The sequence below is a fragment of the Nerophis ophidion genome, linkage group LG02 (assembly GCF_033978795.1).
Source record: "Nerophis ophidion isolate RoL-2023_Sa linkage group LG02, RoL_Noph_v1.0, whole genome shotgun sequence".
Taxonomy (NCBI): domain Eukaryota; kingdom Metazoa; phylum Chordata; class Actinopteri; order Syngnathiformes; family Syngnathidae; genus Nerophis; species Nerophis ophidion.
Genome location: NC_084612.1, coordinates 43,163,117 through 43,180,222, shown reverse-complemented (window position 1 = coordinate 43,180,222; position 17,106 = coordinate 43,163,117). Strand labels below are relative to the sequence as shown.

At 41.4% G+C, this 17,106-nt stretch overlaps 1 protein-coding gene across 1 annotated transcript in view; it reads right to left on the bottom strand.

Moving 5' to 3' along the window:
• arnt2 (aryl-hydrocarbon receptor nuclear translocator 2) overlaps positions 1 to 17,106 on the bottom strand; it is a 129,064-nt gene that overhangs the window by 44,839 nt on the left and 67,119 nt on the right. The window contains exons 7-8 of the mRNA XM_061884220.1: positions 10,061 to 10,126; positions 5,288 to 5,373 (exon numbers count right to left, since the gene is read on the bottom strand). Of these exons, the coding sequence (XP_061740204.1) occupies positions 5,288 to 5,373; positions 10,061 to 10,126 (152 nt within the window). The remainder of the gene's footprint in view (positions 1 to 5,287; positions 5,374 to 10,060; positions 10,127 to 17,106) is intronic.

The following is a 17,106-nucleotide window of genomic DNA, read 5'->3' as shown; positions in this document are numbered from 1 at the left end:
CTCCCTGGATCATTTGACTTGCGCTGCGGGATTCATTAAAATGGCACCCCTTCAGCCATGTGCTATTGACACATATGTGTCCATGCACTAAATTAATACAATTTCTCAAATGGTTTGGCTTTAAAAAGGCATTAGCAAACCAATGGAAACACCTTAATCTGATTGTGTTCGGTTTTTGAAAAGTCAGACTAACACACCTGAATTGAAAACCAGATCTCTCGAGTGGGTGTGTGCCGCCACAGGGGACCCTTTGTATCCTGCAAGCGCCAGTCTCAATGCGCGGGATACAACCCAAATGAAGATTTCGTTCAATAAAAACAAAGGCAAAAAATGGAATGAAGAGGAGACTATTTATTTGCTTCACAAATTACAAAACTTCGAAATGTTACGTTCTTTTACAAAACACAAAACCAGAGAAGTTTGCACGTTGTGTAGTTTGTAAATAAAAACAGAATACAGTGATTTGCAAATCCCTTTCAATCTATATTCAATTGAATAGACTGCAAAGACAAGATACTTAATGGTCAAACTGGTAAACATTGTTATTTTTTGCAAATATTAGCTCATTTGGAATTTGATGCCTACAACATGTTTCGTAAAAACTGGCACAAGTGGCAAAAACAACTGAGAAAGTTGAGGAATGTTAATCAAACACTTATTTGGAACATCCCACAGGTGAACAGGCTAATTAGGAACAGGGGGTGCCATGATTGGGTATAAAAGCAGCTTCCATGAAATGCTCAGTCATTCACAAGCAGGGATGGGGCGAGAGTCCCCACTTTGTGAACAAATACGTGAGCAAATTGTCTAACAGTTTAAGAACTCAACCAGCTTTTGCAAGGAATATGGAGATTTCACCATCTACGATCCGTAATAACATCAAAAGATTCAGAGAATCTGGAGAACTCACAGCACGTAAGCGATGATATTACAGACTTTTGATCCCTCAGGCGCTACTGCATCAAAAACTGACATCAGTGTGTAAAGGATGTCCCCACATGGCCTCAGGAACACCTCAGAAACCACTGTCAGTAACTACAGTTTGTCGTTACATCTGTAAGTGCAAGTTAAAACTGTACTACAGAAAGTAAAAGCCATTCATCAACAACACCCAGAAACGCCGCCGGCTTCACTGGACCCAAGCTCATCTAAAATGGAGAGATGAAAAGTGGAAAAGTGTTCTGTGGCCTGAACAGTCCATCCATCCATTTTCTACCACTTGTCCCGTTCAAGGTCGCAGGGGATGCTGGAGCCCATCCCAGCTACATTCGTGCAGAAGGCGGGGTACACCCTGGACTAGTCGCCACCTCATCACAGGGCCAACACAGATAGACAGACAACATTTACACTCACATTCACACACTAGGGACCATTTAGTGTTGCCAATCAAACTAACCCCAGGTGCATGTCTTTGGAGGTGGGAGGAAGCCGGAGTACCCGGAGGAAACCCACGCAGTCATGGGGAGAACATGCAAACTTGAGACAGAAAGATCTCAGGACCTTCGTATTGCGAGGCAGACGCACTAACCCATGTCACACCGTGCTGGCCGGCCTGACAAGTCCACATTTCAAATTGTTTTTGGAATCTGTGGACACTGTGTCGTCCGGAACAAAGAGGAAAAGAACCATCCGGACTGTTATAGGCGCAATGTTCAAAAGCCAGCATCTGTGATGGTATGAGGGTGTATTAGTGCCCAGGGCATGGGTAACTTACACATCTATGAATGCAACATTAACGCTGAAAGGTACATACAGGTTTTGGAGCAACATGTGTTGCCATCCAAGCAACATTATCATGGACGCTTATTTCAGCGAGGAAAATGCCAAGCCTCGTGGCTTCAAAGTAAAAGAGTGCGGATATTAGACCGGCCTGCCTGTCGTCCAGACCTGTCTCCCATTGAAAATGTGTGGTGCAATATGAAGCCTAAAATATGACAACGGAGACCCCGGACTGTTGAACAACTTAAGCTTTACATCAAGCAAGAATGGGAAAGAATTCCACCTGAAAAGGTTAAAAAATTGGTCTCGTCAGTTCCCAAGCATTTAATGAGTTTTGTTAAATAAAAGTGGTAAAAATGTCTCCCTGACAACTTTTTTGCAAAAAAAAAATGTGTTCGGACATTTCACATCTCTTCAGTTCGAACATCAAATACAGTATCTTGTCTTTGCAGTCAATTCAATTGAATATAAGTTGAAAAGGATTTGAAAATCATTGTATTCTGTTTTTATTTACAAACTACACAACATGCCAACTTCACTGGTTTTGAGTTTTGTAAAAGAACGTAACATTTTGAAGTGCATCGATGGGAGAAAAAAAGAAACCAAGATTTATTTTAAAAGGTAGCGAAGGAAATGTACAGTAGGTGTTTCTTTTGGACTCCCAACGAGTGAGACAAAAGATAATGAAGAAGGAATATAACAAGGCAAAGAAAAAAAACGGAAACAAACTTTTCACGCTGCATCTGTGTACTCCAAACTGGTTAGTAATATCTCTATACACAAAAAATAGCAAGTAGAGGTTCGCAACCTCCATCAGAAGCGGGCACAAACAGTCTTTTCCTTCGAATTTAAAACTCCTTCCATCAATCTACAGAGCTTATTGATCAAACTTTGAGACATTCCAAAGTTTTCTTTCCACTGTCTGTCAAAAAAATTATCAATTATCGATTTCAACCATATAACTTTCTAAAGTAAAACAATTCTGAATAAATGTTTTAAAGGAAGTAATACTAAATAAATATCTGTTTTTGGCCATAAAAATAAACCTTTTACAGAGTACTATAATTAAATGGACTAAATAATGACTGTCAATAAACTCTCCTAAAATAACAGAAACCACACCAGGCTTCATAAACAAACCAATCCTTAAACACATTTTTTCAACTTCCACCCAAAACGAAGACACAATATGACAATACAAAAACAAATGCAGGGTGGATTCAGAATTATGACAACAAAATTGGCAATCATCTGACTCTGTCATATTTCAAATTATTCATACTTTTTAATTTTTTTCCTATGGGTAAGAAGTTATAAATAATTTTAATTTGAAAATAACGATTTTGCACTTTGATAGTAGTTTTGTAGATTAACGGCAACGGGCAGTCAAAAAAGTCCTCCCATTTCCCATATGTGTTATATGGGTCCGCGTTCAGAGATTTCTTTCTAAATAAAAAAAAACATATTTTTATATTTATTTTAGTTCCTTTTTGCCTACATGAATTTCTTATTGGAGGTTTACAATCTAATAATTTAGTAGTTAAATAAATAAATGATAAATGGGTTGTACTTGTAAAGCGCTTTTCTACCTACAAGGTACTCAAAGCGCTTTGACACTACTTCCACATTTACGCATTCACACACACATTCACACACTGATGGAAGGAGCTGCCATGCAAGGCGCTAACCAGTACCCATCAGGAGCAAGGGTGAAGTGTCTTGCTCAGGACACAACGGACGTGACGAGGTTGGTACTAGGTGGGGATTGAAGCAGGGACCCTTCGGGTTGCGCATGGCCACTCTCCCACTGTGACACGTCATCCATAATTAATTATTTGTTTCCATGTTGTCCAAATTACTCCAGTTATTTGATTAAATGAAAAACTAGAACAAGCATCACCATACATAGTTCTAAATTCATCATACTCCATAATCTTAAGATTCTCATTGACAATGTCATTGACAAAAATGATTCCTCTTTCAAACATATTTTTCCAAAATAAAGGCTTTCCATCTAGTACAATATTAGAGTTATTTCATATTATCTGCTGCAAAATGTCATCTCTTTTTTTCTGGCACATAAAATTGAAAACACCACCATGAATGGATTGTTTCCTTTATGAACGCCGCAATGTTTCCCAGCAGTCTCTCTACAATAGGAAAATGGGAGGGCATCACTTGTAAAAAAAGGATATAATTTCTTATGATACAGTACATGTTTTTTGTCCAACAGAATACTTATGTACCACTCAGTGTTTAGATACATCTTTGGAACAATTGATGCTTTTAAAGACAGACACAAAGTGTCAAGGTTAAGAAGTTTCAGACACCCATATTCGTATTCATTGTACAAAACCTTTCTTTTGATCTTTTCTGGCTTGTCGTCGTCCCAGACAAAATCGAAGACCCTCCACTCATAAATCTTAAAAAAGTTTTGTGATGGAGCTGGTAATGACAAATATAAATAAATACATCCATCCATCCATTCATTTTCTACCGCTTGTCCCTTTTGGGATCGCGAAGGGGTGCTGGAGCCTATCTCAGCTGCATTTGGGCGGTAGGCTTTACACCCTGGACAAGTCGCCATTCACACTAACATTCACACACTAGGGCCAATTTAGTGTTGCCAATTAACCTATCCCCAGGTGCATGTCTTTGGAAGTGGGAAAAAGCCGCAGTACCCGTAGGGAACCCACGCAGTCACGGGGAGAACATGCAAACTCCACACAGAAAGACCCCGAGCCCGGGATTGAATTCAGGACTAATCAGGACCTTAGTATTGTGAGGCACATGCATTAACCCGTTTCACCGTGATGCCATAAATACATAAATAAATACATTGAGGAATAATTAAAGAGTTGACTGAGTGAGCTGGGACTTAACATACTAGCCTAAGGCTTACATGGCAGGTGTTTTCATGCAGTGAAATCATGTACATGATGTTGCTGGTGTTAGCTTCCCTTGTGTTAATAAATATTGTCATAAAAACTCATCTTTGAACATCGTTATTTACTCCAAATTACATTTAGTCAAGCGGTAGGAAATGGATGAATGGACCAATAAGAGTACCGATAAATAGAGGTATTGGTAAAGAATGTTGGTATTTGTATCGGTATAAAATCCGAACAATATACAAACTTATGGTAAAAAGAACATAGCTTGTTTTAGAAAAAACATGTGACCTCATTTGTAATCAAAAGCTGAAAATACTACCCTGTGCCCAAGAGCTACAGTACATATTAAAGCAAATATTGATTATGTCATGTCATAAATGTACCAGCAAGAGAGTCTACATGAGAACAGTGAGATTGGATTGTTGTTTTTTACTTATTCAGAGCACAACCTATTTGGACTATATATTTTGAAAAGATACTAAAATAAGCTCACACACCAGGGACCAGGTTGTTACGAATCTTTACTTCAATCTGCATGCTGATCAATAAGCTATGCATAGCCTGCTTTTCATTACAGGGACTCTCAGTGTATTAGGGTTTGTGGTGAACAAGAGCCAAAACGGAGCACAGACTGCAGCACAGACATAAGTGTGTGTTCACAAGTATTTGTTTACCTGCAGGGGGCCATGCTTTGATATAGCCAGTGCAATGAACCACAGAGTACTGAGCCTCTCCTTCTTTCGACGGTCCAAGGCCGTTTCTGTCAATAAAACACAAACATTAATATTGAGCACTGACACTACAACACATCACCCCTCTTCAACACATCACCCCTCTTGAACTCTAAAGTAGAGCGGTTTTCATGCACCAAACTTTTCGTATCATGCATTTTTCGATTAAATTTTCGCCATAAGTTTGCCCTGGTTTTAAAATACTGTACCATCTTGGTTATTGTACATTCAAACATCGGATGGGTGGATGGATAGAACTTCATATTATTACCAAGGGGTAACACGACGAAGAGGTGGGGTTAGGGTACATGTGTATGGCTTTTATTTTCCGTGGATGTCTTCTGCGTGCGTGCGTGCGTGCGTGCGTGTTTGTGTGCCCGTGTGTGTGTGTGTGTGCGCGAGTGTAAGCCGGAAGAGTGGCTTCATTCTGTGACCTTGGTGCTCTTGCAGAGTGTTATCACGATAACACAGCCACTCAGTCCAAAAAATGTAAAAAAAATAAAACAAGTGTGTATCCACAAAAGACAGGGAAGGAATTTGGAGCCAGGAGAAACAATGCTGATTAGGATGTTTGTGGTTAAGCAAGCAACATTTTTTTAAACTTGTCACTGTAACCGTCTACTTGTGGTCCTCAAATTCATCACACTTTGCCATGTAGAGCAAACGGCGTCGCCAAGATCTTATCCAGTTTGCAATTTAGTCCAAAATCACAAAAGTCTGTGTGCCCAAAGCTTTACGCAGCCTTCATTGATTTGTGGCATCCACTTCAAACTGACACTGAACTCTTAAGTCTTTCACTTCATTGCCTTGCTAATTATTATTATTGTTTTAAACTTATGCGGGTGAATTTATATTGTGTGTTACATGGTTGAGTGTAGTTGTTTTGTCCTCATTGTTACATTAGATGGAGGGTTGCACATACATGCAGTCGTGTCAATAGTTTACATACGCTTGTAAAGAACATAATGTCATGACTCTTGAGTTTTCAAATTTTTTATAACTCTAATTTTTTTGTGATAGAGTGATTGGAGCACATACTTGTTTGTCACAAAAAACATTCATAAAGTTGGGTTTATGAATTTTTTTAAGATTGGACTTAACTTTCCCAACCGGCGTGGCGCGGTTGGGAGATTGGCCAAGACAGAAATCTATGGGTTGCTGGTTTAATCCCCACCTTCTACCATTCTAGTCACGTCCGTTGTGTCCTTGGGCAAGGCACTTCACCCTTGCTCCTGATGGGTCCTGGTGAGCGCCTTGCATGGCAGCTCACGCCATCTGTGTGTGAATGTGTGTGTGAATGGGTGAATGTGGAAATACTGTCAAAGCGCTTTGGGCTCCTTGAAAAGGGGTAGAAAAGCGCTATACAAGTATAACCCATTTACATTTATGAATTTATTATGGGTCTACTGAAAATGTGACAAAATCTGATGGGTCAAAAGTATACATACAGCAACATACAATATACATTTTGGTGATGCAGAAAAGTTACAATCAAATCAAATTAGCATCATGGCATGGCCTCTTAAATTCATGCGAGTGATTATGATTGACCACACCTGTTGACTTCTCTGAGCCCATTTAAATAGGGCTCATGTGATGCAGTCATTAGACTCGGTTACAAACGTGATAATGGGAAAGTCAAAGGAACTCAGCACAGATCTGAAAAAACGAATCATTGACTTGAACAAGCCAGGAAAGTCACTTGGTGCTATTACAAAGCATTTTAAGGACCCAAGAGCAACTGTGCATACAATTGTTCGTAAGTATAAAGTGCATGGCACAGTTTTGTCACTGCCACGATCAGGAAGCAAACGCAACTTATCACCTGGCGCTCAGAGAAAATTGGTCAGGATGATCAAGAGTCAACCGAAAACCACCAAAAAGCAGGAAGCTGCTGGAACACAGGTGTCAGTTTCCACAGTCAAGTGTGTTTTGCATCGCCATGGACTGAGAGGCTACCATGCAAGAAGCTCTTGCTTCAGAAACAACACTTTAAGGCTTGTCTAAAGTTTGCTGCTGATCACATGAACAAAGATAAGACTTTCTGGAGGAAAGTTCTGTGGTTAGATGAAACAATAATTGAGCAATTTGGCCACAATACCTAGCAATATATTTGGAGGAGAAAAGGTGAGGCCTTTAATCCCGGAAACACCATTCCTACCACTCATGGGCCTGTTTTGCCGCCAATGAAACTGGTGCTTTACCGAGAGTAAATGGGACAATGACAAAGGAGGATTACCTCCAAATTCTTCAGGACAACCTAAAATCAACAGCCCAGGGGTAGGGTCTTGGGTGCAGTTGGGTGTTCCAACAAGACAATGACCCCAAACACATCCAAAAAAGGAATGGCTATATCAGGCTAGAATTAAGGTTTTAGAATGGCCTTTTCAAAGTATTGCCTTAAATCCCATTGAGAACATGTGGACATTGAAGAAAAACAAGTCCATGTCAGAAAACCAACACATTTAGCTGAACTGCACCAATTTTGTTAAGAGAAGTGGTCATAAATTCAACCAAAAGCTTGTGGATGGCTACCAAAAGCACCTTTTTGCAGTGAAACTTGCCAAGGGACATCTAACCATATATTAACATTTCTGTATGTATACTTTTGACCCAGAAAATTTGGTCACATTTTCGGTAGATCCATAATAAATTCATAAAAGAACCAAACTTCATGAATAATTTTTGTGACAAACAAGAATGTGCTCCAATCACTCTATCACAATACATAAGAGTTGTAGAAATTATTGGAAACTCAAGACAGCCAAGACATTATGGTCTTTACAAGTGTATGTAAACTTTTGACTACAATTGTATATTGTACAGGATTCATTTATATGTATTAAATTAAGACAATATTGTGACTAAAAGCACCTTGTTTGTCATTATTTTTGATTATTCCCAGTATATTTTTAGGTTGCACTTGTCTGTGTTCCTTATTATGCAGAGCTTCGTTAGTTTAAGTGCATTGGTCTGCTTTTGACAGTGGTGTTATAATTACTTAACGGCTAGCTGGATTAACAATACTAATAGCCACATCATTTGTCCAGAACTTTAACGGTCATCGTGTACTGACACAATCAGGCACTGGTAAAAAAAAATCAATACTTGGTATACATTCCTATCGGTGTGGCGTCTTCAGTAATGCGGACGCTGTATCGATCCTTTGTGGTGAAGAAGAAGCTGAGCCGAAAGGCAAAATTCTCAATTTACCGGTCGATCTACGTTCCCATCCTCACCTATGGTCATGAGCTTTGGGCTATGACTGAAAGGACAAGTTCACGGGTACAAGCGGCCGAAATTTGTTTCCTCCGCTGGGTGGCGGGGCTCTCCCTCAAAGTAAAGCTGCTGCTCCTCCACATCGAGAGGAGCCAGATGAGGTGGTTCGGGCATCAGGTCAGGATGCCACCCGGACACCTCCCTATGGAGGTGTTAAGGGCACGTCCAACCGCTAGGAGTCCACGGGGAAGACCCAGGACACATTGGGAAGACTACGTCTCCTGGCTGGCCTAGGAACGCCTCGGGATACCCCGGGAAGAGCTGGACGAAGTAGCTGGGGAGAGGAAAGCCTGGGCTTCCCTGCTTAGGCTGCTGCCCCCGCGACCCGACCTCAGATAAGCGGAAGAAGATGGATGGATGGATGGATGGATGGATGGTATACAGTCCTACAAACAAGATGAAATAAGGCTTGTGTTTTTAAATTTAAAATAACTTTTAAAACCTTCAGCACCACTTCTTAGAAGATTTACTGTAGGTCAGTGGTTCTCAAATGGGGGTACACGTACCCCTGGGGGTACTTAAAGGTATGCCGAGGGGTACGTGAGATTTTCTAAAAATATTCTAAAAATAGCAACAATTAAAAAATCATTTTTAAATATATTTATTGAATAATACTTCAACAATATATGAATGTAAGTTCATAAACTGTGAAAAGAAATGCAACAATGCAATATTCAGTGTTGACAGCTAGATTTTTTTGTGGACATGTTTCATGATGATTGATGTTAAAGATTTCTTTTTTTGTGAAGAAATGTTTAGAATTAAGTTCATGAAACCAGATGGATCTCTATTACAATCCCCAAAGAGGGCACTTTAAGATGATGATTTCTTCTATGTGTAGAAATCTTTATTTATAATTTAATCACTTGTTTATTCTTCAACAAATTTTATATATTTTTATATATTTTTTTCCAAATTGTTCAAGAAAGACCACTACAAATGAGCAATATTTTGCACTGTTATACAATTTAAAAAATCAGAAACTGATGACATAGTGCTGTGTTTTACTTTTTTATCTCTTTTTTTCAACCAAAAATGCTTTGCTCTGATTAGGGAGTACTTGAATTAAAAAAATGTTCACAGGGGGTACATCACTGAAAAAAGGTTGAGAACCACTGCTGTAGGTGACTTCAGTATGAACTGGAGCAGTGCCTGTTTTAGAGGATATTATCAACAAATTCAAACTTGTGCAACTTGTTTTTAAAAACCCATGAGGTAGTACGTTTTACAAGTCTACCCTGCAAAAACGATGGTTTTGAATACATTTTTTAAAGCGCAAAATGCATTCCCAGCCACGGGTGTTAACGTCAGAACCGAAATGTATGCATGTTTCATATTAAGTACAGAGCAAAACAACATGTCTTTAGGTAAAGTTTAGATCAAAACAAGGATGTTTTTGGATCAGACATTATTTGGGAAAACAATCTTGACTATTACCTGTATCTCTTCCTCATATTGGACAGACGGTTTAGTGAGATGTGATCCAGAGGAGCACTTCCGCACCTGCACACAAACAACAACTATGTTACACGTCAGCAAGACTTTTCCCCTGCAGTTGAGCTTACCGTACACTGTAATGACTGTTTCCCCTTGCACTTTTGGGACTATACAATACAATATCCACACTAACACATATCAATGTACAAACTCTGTTTCTACATGAGTTGGGAAATTGTGTTATATGTAAATATAAATGGAATACAATGATTTGCAAATCATTTTCAACCCATATTTAATTGAATGCACTACAAAGACGAGATATTTGATGTTCAAACTCATAAACTTTATTTTTCTTTTGCAAATAATAATTAACTTCAAATCTCATTGCTGCAACACGTACGAAAGTAGTTGGGAAAGGGCATGTTCACCACTGTGTTACATCCCTTTCTCTTTTAACAACACTCAATAAACGTTTGGGGACTGAGAAAACTAATTGTTGAAGCTTTGAAAGTGGAATTCTTTCCCATTCTTGTTTTATGTAGAGCTGTTGTATTTTACACTTCATAATGCGCCACAAATTTTGGATGGGAGACAGGTCTGGACTGCAGGCGGGCCAGGAAAGTACACTGTGACAGACTTTTGCTGTCGTGCGGTTTCCACTGACCACCAAGAAAGGACATTTTGCCCGAGCAGGTTTGACTTTTGTTTATTCTTTCAATAAATCAAGTCTTTTGCCGGGTTGCTTTTCAGCTCTTCCTCTGCTGCTCGCTCTTCGGTCGCTTCCGCCGTCGCCGTCTTCTCCCTGTCGCTCTTGCGCTGCATGTGCCGCGGACTCTCCAACTCCTTCCCCTTGTTCTCTCCTTCTCCGCCTCACATTGTCAGGAGGGATGTTAATAATTTCCCGGTGTGTGAGCCACGCACCTGAATTTGATTGCAGCGGCGTCGCTCCCGGTACGCCCCGCCTCTCCGCCTCTCCACATACCTGCACTCTTTTTTTACGAAGCCACGCTGTTGTAACAAATGCTGAATGTGGCTTGGCATTGTCTTGCTGAAATAAGCAGGGGCATCCATGAAAAAGACGGCGCTTAGATGGCAGCATATGTTGTTCCAAAACCTGTATGTACCTTTCAGCATTAATGGTGCCTTCACAGATGTGTAAGTTACCCATGCCTTGGGCACTAATGCACCCCCATACCATCACAGATGCTGGCTTTTGAACTTTGCATCGATAACAGTCTGGATGGTTCGCTTCCCCTGTGGTCCGGATGACACGATATCAAATATTTCCCCAAAAATTTTGAAATGTGGCCTTGTCAGACCACAGAACACTTTTCCACTTTGCATCAGTCCATCTTATATGATCTCGGGCCCAGAGAAGCCGGAGGCGTTTCTGGATGTTGTTGATAAATGGCTTTCGCTTTGCATAGTAAAGCTTTAACTTGCACTTACAGATGTAGCAACAAACTGTATTTAGTGACAGTGGTTTTCTGAAGTGTTCCTGAGCCCATGTGGTGATATCCTTTAGAGATTGATGTCGGTTTTTGATACAGTCCCATCTGAGGGATCGAAGGTCATGGTCATTCAATGTCGGTTTCCGGCCATGCCGCTTACGTTGAGTGATTTCTCCAGATTCTCTGCACCTTTTGATGATATTATGGACAATAGATGTTGAAATCTCTACATTTCTTGCAATTGCACTTTGAGAAACGTTGTTCTTAAACTGTTTGAATATTTGCGCACGCAGTTGTGGACAAAAGTGTGTACCTCGCCCCATCCTTCCTTGTGAAAGACTGAGCATTTTTTGGGAAGCTGTTTTATACCCAATCATGGCGCCCACCTGTTCCCAATTAGACTGCACACCAGTGGGATGTTCCAAATAAGTGTTTGATGAGCATTCCTCAAATCTATCAGTATTTATTGCCACCTTTTCCAACTTCTTTGTCACGTGTTGCTGACATCAAATTCTAAAGTTAATGATTATTTGCAAAAAAGAAAAAAGTTTATCAGTTTGAACATCAAATATGTTGTATTTGAAGCATATTCAACTGAATATGGGTTGAAAATGATTTGCAAATCATTGTATTCCGTTTATATTTACATCTAACACAATTTCCCAACTCATATGGAAATGGGGTTTGTAATTGCTCCTTAACAGCTGGATGCACAGTGCTCTTATGCAAATGCACAATATGTGTTTTCAGGATTTAAATAAAAAAATCTGTTTGAACTGTCATTAGGTGTGTAACGGTACGCCATCATCATTGCTGAATCAATTTTGGGTATACGGTAAAAAGGAAACAAAATGCAAAACACTAATCTGCTTAGCTTTTGCGTAAACAGCTATAATAATTACAAACATTAAACATGAAAAATGAGTTCTGGCAGGTCAATAAAATATTGTAAAACTACAACTTAACATAATATTACCATATTCATTATGTAAAAATTGCAACTTTGTCCTCGTAAAATTTCTACTATTTACCAAAATATAATTACTTTTATCTAGTAAAACGAGATGATTTTTCCGATTCCAATTTTGTTTTGATTCTCCCCTTAAGGATTTGGTCCTTTCTGGATTATCTAATTCAGGGGTGTCCAAAGCGTGGCCAGAGGGGCCATTTGTGGCCCGCAACTTGAGTTTTGTTGTTCGTAACATAAAATCAAACCAAAAAAAAGGTAATGTAAAGGTAATTCAAGCCAAATAAACGGTTCCTGTCTTTAGTCGAGGCGGCTGATCGGAGCTGTGGCCGCAAGGTAGTTGGTGCCTGTCGGGGCGGCAATCCTAAAACCCCTTGGTGGACACCAGCGGTGAGGGATACCGTCAAGCTGAAGAAGGAGTCCTATCGGGTCCTTTTGGCTCATGGGACTCCGGAGGCAGTGGACAGGTACCGACAGGCCAAGCGGTGTGCAGCTTCAGCGGTCGCGGAGGCAAAAACTCGGACAAGGGAGGAGTTCGGGGAAGCCATGGAAAACGACTTCCGGACGGCTTCGAAGCAATTCTGGACCACCGTCCGCCGCCCCAGGAAGGGGAAGCAGTGCACTATCAACACCGTGTATGGTGCGGATGGTGCTCTGCTGACCTCAACTGCGGATGTTGTGGATAGGTGGAAGGAATACTTCGAAGACCTCCTCAATCCCACCAACACGTCTTCCTATGAGGAAGCAGTGCCTGGGGAATCTGTGGTGGACTCTCCTATTTCTGGGGCTGAGGTCGCTGAGGTAGTTAAAAAGCTCCTCGGTGGCAAGGCTCCGGGGGTGGATGAGATCCGCCCGGAGTTCCTTATAGCTTTGGATGCTGTGGGGCTGTCTCGGTTGACAAGACTCTGCAGCATCGCGTGGACATCGGGGGCGGTACCTCTGAATTGGCAGACCGGGGTGGTGGTTCCTCTCTTTAAGAAGGGGGACCGGAGGGTGTGTTCATACTATCGTGGGATCACACTCCTCAGCCGTCCCGGTAAGGTTTATTCAGGTGTACTGGAGAGGAGGCTACGCCGGATAATCGAACCTCGGATTCAGGAGGAACAGTTTGGTTTTCGTCCTGGTCGTGGAATTGTGGACCAGCTCTATACTTTTGGCAGGGTTCTTGAGGGTGCATGGGAGTTTGCCCAACCAGTCTAAATGTGCTTTGTGGACTTGGAGAAGGCATTCCACCGTGTCCCTCGGGAAGTACTGTGGGGAGTGCTCAGAGTATGGGGTATCGGACTGTCTTGTTGTGGCGATCCGCTCCCTGTACGATCAGTGCCAGAGCTTGGTCCGCATTGCCGGCAGTAAGTCGAACACATTTCCAGTGAGGGTTGGACTCCGCCAAAGCTGTCTTTTGTCACCGATTCTGTTCATAACTTTTATGGACATAATTTCTAGGCGCAGTCAAGGCGTTGAGGGGTTCCGGTTTGGTGGTCGCGGGATTAGGTCTATGCTTTTTGCAGATGATGTGGTCCTGATGGCTTCATCTGACCGGGATCTTCAGCTCACACTGGATCGGTTTGCAGCCAGTGTGAAGCGACCGGAATGAGAATCAGCACCTCCAAGTCCGAGTCCATGGTTCTCGCCCGGAAAAGGGTGGAATGCCATCTCCGGGTTGGGGAGGAGACCCTGCCCCAAGTGGAGGAGTTCAAGTACCTAGGAGTCTTGTTCACGAGTGAGGGAAGAGTGGATTGTGAGATCGACAGGCGGATCGGTGCGGCGTCTTCAGTAATGCGGACGTTGTACCGATCCGTTGTGGTGAAGAAGGAGCTGAGCCGGAAGGCAAAGCTCTCAATTTACCGGTCGATCTACGTTCCCATCCTCACCTATGGTCATGAGCTTTGGGTCATGACCGAAAGGATAAGATCACAGGTACAAGTGGCCGAAATGAGTTTCCTCCGCCGTGTGGCGGGGCTCTCCCTTAGAGATAGGGTGAGAAGCTCTGCCATCCGGGAGGAGCTCAAAGTAAAGCCGCTGCTCCTTCACATCGAGAGGAGCAAGATGAGGTGGTTTGGGCATCTGGTCAGGATGCCACCCGAACGCCTCCCTAGGGAGGTGTTTAGGGGACGTCCAACCGGTAGGAGGCCACGGGGAAGACCCAGGACACGTTGGGAAGACTATGTCTCCCGGCTGGCCTGGGAACGCATCGGGATCCCCCGGGAAGAGCTAGACGAAGTGGCTGGGGAGAGGGAAGTCTGGGTTTCCCTGCTTAGGCTGTTGCCCCCGTGACCCGACCTCGGATAAGCGGAAGAAGATGGATGGAGGTCTTTAAGTCGAGAATCTGTCCTACAACAGGAGTTTGAAGAGTTTGAAAAGTATGCATGAGTTTTTAAGTAAAATATATTATTGGTTAAGTAGAGAATAGTTCTGGTTTGTAGTCCCGTTCTCCGTCTCTAATGAACTATGGTGGCACATTGTTTTCATCGTGTCCACTTGGCTTTGTTCTGTTCCAAAAAAAAGGTTTTAACCACAGAAGAGGTTTTTTCATGCTGCTGGCTCTGTCACTAGCTATGAATGCTGCTAGCCAAAAGCTGGACCATATTTGTTTCCTGAGACAAGTGACCCCATAAACACTTAATGTCCCTTACTCAATATGTAGCACGCTTAAAGTTTTGTACAGAAACATTTTGATTACAAATACTCTATACAGCAGTAATGTTACACCTCTTATTGTCACGCGAGACTACTAATTCAGAGCATTTGGCTTTGCGCTGCGTATAATGCTGAGGATATGTAGAGTTTTGAGAGCTACAATGTTCCAAAAGGATAAATTGAGCTTCCTGGTCTCTCACTAAAAATAACAGACTTCTGGCACAGCACTACCTAAGCCGGCCTGGGTTCAATAATCGTTTCCCTGAAATGCTGTTTGCAGATCAATGTGTGATCTTCTCAGCCATGTTTCTGTATGTGTTCCAAAAGTGTTCCACTGTTTACTTGCAGTCAGTCGCAGACTATCTCGGCGGCATACTGTTTGAATTATGGAGAGCCGGGAATAGAAACAGAAGAGAAACATGCCAACCCAATGAATTCCTGACAACTTAACACACTGCCGATGTCATGCAACCTGCAGGACGTTATGACAGATATAAGACAAAACAAAGTGGCCTCTGATGATTCCAGACACTAACCGAACTACAAAATACCAAACGATTCTGTTTATAAAATGTTTGTGTTCGTGCAAATCGGCTTTGAGATAGTTTGGTAGCAACATCTGGATGGAAGGAGAGGTATTTTACAAAAAAGGAGGTTTGTAAAAGCAGAATAGATTAAAGCTGTTGTAAGTCAATTGTAGTTCTGGGCGATCCGGAAAAAAATGTATATCACGATCTGGATCATTTATACCACGATATAACTATGGTACGCTTTCAGTTCTATTAAAAATTTAACAACATACATGACCACTTATCTTTTTTTCACTTTATTTTCGAGTGAAATAAACAAATACATTTGGTATACCAAACAACAATACCAACAAAACACGCATAAATGCGAGCTTACATGACAATGCATCCTTTTCTTTATAAGAAAATATAGTTTTCTCTCCTGTTTGACACCAAATACACTTACTGAATGTGCAATTATTGTTGTTGTTACCATGAATAATCTATTGGCACAAGCCCTATGGATAAAATACAGCCTATCACTTGAAACGATAAATAAATAGAAATCTGAACAGCCGATATGGGCATCTACATCAACTATATGATTTGCCTGAGAAGCTGGACAGGACAAAAAAAAAAAAAAAAAAGAAATGACATGATAGACACTTCCCACTTCTTGGGAAACTTACCAAGGAACTGTTTGTAATATAAGAACCATCAGTGCTAAATATCATACATTTCTCACTTTCCTCTGGCACTGTTCCCCTAGCATCCCCTAGCAAAATTTTTATTTCCCCTCGGGGATTAATAAAGCATTTCTGTTTCTGATTCTGATTCAAAAAAGCGGTTATTCATCCTCTCCTTAAAAGATCTAACCTGGATCCTGACTTCATGGTTAACTACCCGCCGGTGTCCCACCTTCCGTTTATTTTGAAAATCCTCCCAAAAAATTGTGCACACCAGTTAAATGAACACTTAGCCTCTAATAATCTCTGTGAACCCTTTCAATCCGGTTTCAGGGCAAATCACTCTACGGAGACAGCCCTCGCAAAAATGACTAATGATCTATTGTTAACGATGGATGCTGATGCGTCATCCATGTTGCTGCTTCTTGATTTTAGCGCTGCTTTCGATACCGTCGATCATAATATTTTATTAGAGCGTATCAAAACACGTATTGGTATGTCAAACTTAGCCTTGTCGTGGTTTAACTTCTATCTTACTGACAGGATGCAGCGCGTCTCCCATAACAATGTGACCTCAGAGTATGTTAGGTAACGTGTGGAGTTTCCCAGGGTTCGGTTCTTACCCCTGCACTCTTCAGCATCTACATACGGTGTTGGCTTTCACTGTTATGCTGATGACACCCAACTCTACATGCCCATAAAGCTGACCAACACGCCGGATTGTAGTCAGCTGGAGGCGTGTCTTAATTAAATTAAACAATGGATGGCCGCTAACTTTTTGCAACTTAACGCT